Source organism: Colias croceus, chromosome 12, assembly GCF_905220415.1.
Source record: "Colias croceus chromosome 12, ilColCroc2.1".
Taxonomy (NCBI): domain Eukaryota; kingdom Metazoa; phylum Arthropoda; class Insecta; order Lepidoptera; family Pieridae; genus Colias; species Colias croceus.
Window position 1 is genome coordinate 8207108 of NC_059548.1, and position 5396 is coordinate 8212503.

General features: G+C 32.4%; 1 protein-coding gene across 1 annotated transcript; it reads left to right on the top strand.

Moving 5' to 3' along the window:
* Window positions 1–4525, top strand: LOC123696241 (mutS protein homolog 4-like). The gene is made up of 12 exons (XM_045642314.1): window positions 1–76; window positions 696–922; window positions 1024–1215; window positions 1303–1632; window positions 1707–1810; window positions 1891–1993; window positions 2069–2185; window positions 2270–2371; window positions 2931–3001; window positions 3120–3257; window positions 3342–3531; window positions 3634–4525. The coding sequence occupies exons 1-12, from the start codon at window positions 1–3 to the stop codon at window positions 4495–4497; spliced, it is 2514 nt and encodes an 837-aa protein (XP_045498270.1). The 3' UTR covers window positions 4498–4525.
* The last annotated feature ends 871 nt before the right edge of the window (window positions 4526–5396 follow it).

Below are 5396 nucleotides of genomic sequence, written 5' to 3' on the forward strand. Positions count from 1 at the left end.
ATGCGACTGGAAGACAGCAAATACAATCACTTTGTGCACCACAATATAGCGCCGTCTACCTCCAAGTATTGCATAAGTATATCGTCATATTCATCGTCAATATACTAGTTACTTAAGTATAGATTATTCTCAATAATTATTGAATATAACTCTTCGTGATATTTAATTTTTGTGATTTTAATTCATTCATATACTATTATCATATACCTTTATCGCCTATGATTTTTTATCACCTTTATCAAATATTTCATTTATTGCGGTATATAATTCGTTCCTAGCAAACTGGCATAATAATCCTATTTTGATGACAATTTTTTAAAGCTGAGCCATGAGGAGGTGACAAAGGAAAATTAAATATTGCACAAATCATGATTATGAAAATGATCTATTAATAATTAAGACAAAATAATTATATCAATAATTATTCATATAATCAATAATAATTATTGATATAAGTAATTATTTTGTCTTTAATAATAATGATCACGTTTCAGATTTTACGCACTCACAGCTGCTGCAGCGGTGCTCAAATATGTTGAATACATACAGTGTATAGTTTTTGCTAGAGAATCTATAAAAATCGAATATCATTCATCTGAAAATACAATGATTATAGGTACCTACCTAACATCGATTTAACTTTTTTTTCCTCAGTTCTAACTTTAATGCACCCAATAAAAATGTCGTTTCTATAGATGTAGGTACGGCAACACAGTTGGAGCTTGTTCAGCCTTTAGTACCATCAGCGGGGCCTACTTGTTGCTTACTTGGTGTTCTTGGTCCAACTTATACTGTAGGTGGTATCCGGGCATTGAGAGCTGCGATACTCCAACCATCTTGTAAAAAGGAATTTATAGAAGCTCGATTGGACGCAGTGCAAGAACTTATTGAAAACGATTCTGGAATTATGTCTGGGTTACAAGTATCAATACTTTTTTTACAAAATAGGTTTTTTTTGTATGGGAAACCTTGGTTTTCTGTTAAATCCTGCCTTTCTAAAAGCTTCTATTTTTCTTAATCTAGGACACTATAAAGAAATTGTCTGAAATAGACAAAATTCTCTTACTCTGCATAGAGACAAACCAACAAATGGATAAACATGGAGAAGCGCAACTGAATCAAACGCTTCTCTTGAAAACTACAATGGATATGGTCCCAAATTTGGTAGACGCTTTGAAACCAGCTGAGAGTGGTCGACTTAGGAAAATTAAGATGGTACCATTGCCTATCCTTTTTCGCGTTTCAGATTGCCTTTCGCATATATTTTAGTTCCTTGTTTTGAATTAAATCTTATGTCATTAGGATTTTGAGAACCCACATTACAATGAAATAGCAGAACGTATACGGGGTGTTTTATTGGATGATGCTCATCTAGAGAAAGGTGCTATGGGAAGTCTTCAGAGATGCTTCGCTGTGAAACCAGAAATAAATGGCCTTCTGGATGTGGCTAGAAGAACGTATTCTGAACTCATTGAAGATATCCAAAAGATCGTTGAACAACTTAGTGAGACTTATGATTTACCAATTCGATTGAATCAAAATGTTATGAAAGGCTTTCATATTGTTTTACCTGTTGCTCCTAAAAACCGGCGAGACTTCAATGTTAATGATTTACCGGCAATATTTATACAGGTCGATATATTGATCTACTTGCGAAATAATAAATTATTATTTTATGGTCAATTTTATGAATTATTATTTGGTAGGTACATTTTAATGGGTCGTCTGTGACAATGACAACAGAAGAGTTAGTAGTTCTTGATCATCAAGCAAAAGAAGCTCTGAATGAAATTCAGAAAATGAGTAATATGTATGAAATTGTATTTTATTAGTGTATCTCCTGATATTAATTATTACCGACCTTATCATATTTTCATTGTACCTTTTTAGTGTCATTTCTGCTCTACTGAAGGACTTGAGACCTTTTATGCCAAGTCTTTACAAGCTTTGTGAAAATGTCGCAGAGTTGGATATTTTGATAGCTTTAGCGCAAGTAATAATATTTGATTGTCCATTCTACATGAACTCATTTTTGAACTTTCTATTTAAAAAAAATTGTTTTTTTCAGATAAGTACAGTTGGCTCGTATATTCGTCCAGACTTTAATGACTATATGGATATTAGAAATTCTGTGCATCCTCTTTTAGACTACAATAGTCAAGTTATGCCTATTCCTAATGATGTGGTAACAGTTTTTATTTCAAATTAAATATCTGTAGAAATATTTAATTTTATTGATTTTATATAGATATTGGTTGAAATGTTTCAGTTTGCCAGTCCTGAATATAATTTTACAATAATTACGGGACCAAATATGGGAGGAAAGAGTATTTACATCAAGCAAATAGCTATCATGCAAGTTATGGCTCAGGTAAGGTTACTATTTGATCATTATTTCAATAGTACTTTTATAGTTTACTAGCATACCGCCCGCGGCTTCGCCCGCTTTGGCTAAAACCTAATAAATTATATACTTAAACCTTCCTAATGAATCACTCTATCTATTAAAAAAAAACCGCATACAAAGGGACATAGGGACAAAGAAAGCCCCCCGTGGCTTCACTCCTGTTGGTCGTAGCGCGGCGTGATGATGTATAGCCTATAGCCTTCCTCGATAAATGAGCTATCTAACACCGAGATTAGCGCGTTCAAACAAACAAACAAACAAACTCTTCAGCTTTATAATATTAGTATAGATAAGCTTTAATAAATTAACTTTTTTCCTTTCAGTTAGGTTGTTTCATTCCAGCCTCAAATGCTGTTCTGCGTCTTTGCGACCGTATTTTTTCCAGGATAGGTTTTAATGATAGCGTCGAGTTAAACGCTTCTACATACGTAATTGAGGTCTAATAATTCTTAATTTTTTTGTAATAGAACTGTTTCCTAAAAATTTATGAAGATTATTTATTTTATCGTCATTTTCTTTGTAGATGAAAGAAATCCAACACATATTGAAAGGGCTGACTCGATGTAGCTTGGTTATAATAGATGAGTTATGTAGGTAAGACCATCATAACTCATTAATTTCGCCTTATTGGAAAATTAAAAAAAAAAACGAAAATAATCTGCGAAACCATAAGGTAAAAGAAAATGTAAAAAATTAACAAATAATATTCTAGGGGCACATCAGTTGAAGAAGGCACGACCATAGCATGGGCGATATGTGAAGAGCTAATAGCAAGTGAAGCATTCACATTCTTTACAACACATTTCATGTATCTCACTAGACTGGAGGACCTGTATTTCAACGTTGTTAAGTAAATAAAAAATGCGCTTTCCATTTCGTCCTTATATTGATGAAATAAAACCTTGTTTAAAATAAAAATAACTTAAATTTTCAGCCGACATACAGCCGTTGCAGAAGAAGATACGGAAAACTCAGAAAAAAGACTCATTTATCAACACAAAATCGAATCAGGAATATCCAAAATTGACAATTACGGCTTAGCCTTAGCGGCTAAAACTAATTTGCCTGAAGAAACCGTGAACCTGGCTAAGGAACTGGCTCAATTAATTGCAACAAGAAAAAAGGTTTGTTCAAAAATTCACCATTCATCCTCAGGTATAGTTAATGACAATCTATAATAGTATCTACCTATATGATGTTAATAAGATGTTAATGTATTGTTTCAGCCCCAACATTACCTAACAGACAATGGATGTGATGACCGTACTGTATATGGAATTAATGCTAAAATTGCACAAGAAAAGAGGCAGAATCCCAATATTAATCTGGAAAGTGCAGTTAAAAAATTTGCGTCAGAAAATACAGAATTAGTAGAAAGACTAAGGATTCAAAGCAGCACTGATAAAACAATTTTAAACACGAGAAATACATCAGAAGGGTCGCGTGTTATTAATTCTGATAGTATTTCTGGCAAAAATGAAGAACGTGCGCAATATGATAAAAACGTGATGAATAGTAGTATAAGTAATAACAACGAGGAAATTGTAATCGATAAAAACATGAATCCAACATCAGTAAAATTTTCAACAGAATTACTGAATACTTTTCTAAATACTACTGATGCTCCTGATGCTAAAAACGATCATATTTGTAAATCACCGGTAGGTAGAACAAATGAAAATGCCGACAATCTAGAAACTGAAATTGAATTACATTATTCAAATGTATTGAGAGTGAGTAATAAAAGTATGAATTTTGATGATGACGATAAAGTTTCCGAAAATCAGCAAGATTCGTCTAAAATAATAATCATCGGTAACAATTTGAACTTAAACGATGATATACTAGAATCACAATCAAATATGAATTATAACACAGAGTTTTCTAATAAAGAATCAGAAACTGATTCAGATTTGGCTGAAGCTTTAACCCAACGGATAGAAGAATGTAGTTTAAACTCAAAACAAAGCAGTGAAATTTTATCCAGCGATGAAGAGCTGATGGAAGAAACCATTAATGAAATAACGAACGAAATTCAGTTTGAATATCTTGTGCTCACTCCGCCACCTGCTTTTCGGGATATTATGTAGATTATAGTTAATTATTTTAATACAATATTTTAACAGCTATAAACTATTTTCTTCTTTTCCATTTTTTTTTAACTACCGTAGTCCACTGTGGTACCTAGTTAGTTACTATTGTTTTACATTTTACAAAATGATATTATGTAGAAATTACAAGCCATGAAATTTTCTGTGCATATCGAGTAGGTCTGAAATAGGAAAATACTATTTTTTATCCCCATAAATGATAAGAGTAAGGCAGAACAACGTTTGACGGCGTTTACCGGGATAGTAATTTCTACTAATATCCCTACTCCCTTACTTAATAGTATTAACAAAAATGCGAATATGTCTGTCGGTCTCCTTGCCTATACGACTGAACGGTGAACCGATTGTCAGCATGGGTCCATGGGTCGTGACTCGTGGCATGGAATTTGGTATGGAAATAGTTTGAAATCGAAGAAAGAACATAGGTACTTAGGGCGGTTTAAAAAAACAAGCTAATTTTTTTAATAAGCTTTCGCCCTAACAAGAATTTTGCATTTTTTTCTCTCTTGGAATGTAGGTATAATATTAAAACTTTTGTTACATAACTAATTGACCGATGTTAAATAAAAGGTAGGGGATGCACAGAAGAGAATTTTTAAAAATATACGTATGATTCTGATTGAATGAACACATTATGTAGATCAATATCATATTACATTAAATAAATTTATTAATTTTAATATATATTATGCTAAGCATTCAAAATGCATCATAGAAACAATAGAGAAAACACCAAGAAGAATTATTGTGAAGAAGAAGTTTACACATAAATGTATGTACTATGTACTTATTTTCTCTATGACTATCGATAAAATGGTAACCCTGGGAAAAACAAAGACAAGTCATTACTTGCTCTGTGGACAAGTCCATGCCAAAAA

What these genes read in the sequence shown, in the direction of transcription:
- LOC123696241 (XM_045642314.1), top strand. Translation starts at nt 1, where the DNA reads ATGCGACTGGAAGACAGCAAATACAATCACTTTGTGCACCACAATATA. An exon ending in TTTTGATAGCTTTAGCGCAA is followed by an intron (nt 1,994 to 2,068) that starts GTAATAATATTT and finishes TGTTTTTTTCAG; the next exon opens with ATAAGTACAGTTGGCTCGTA. An exon ending in TGCCTATTCCTAATGATGTG is followed by an intron (nt 2,186 to 2,269) that starts GTAACAGTTTTT and finishes GAAATGTTTCAG; the next exon opens with TTTGCCAGTCCTGAATATAA.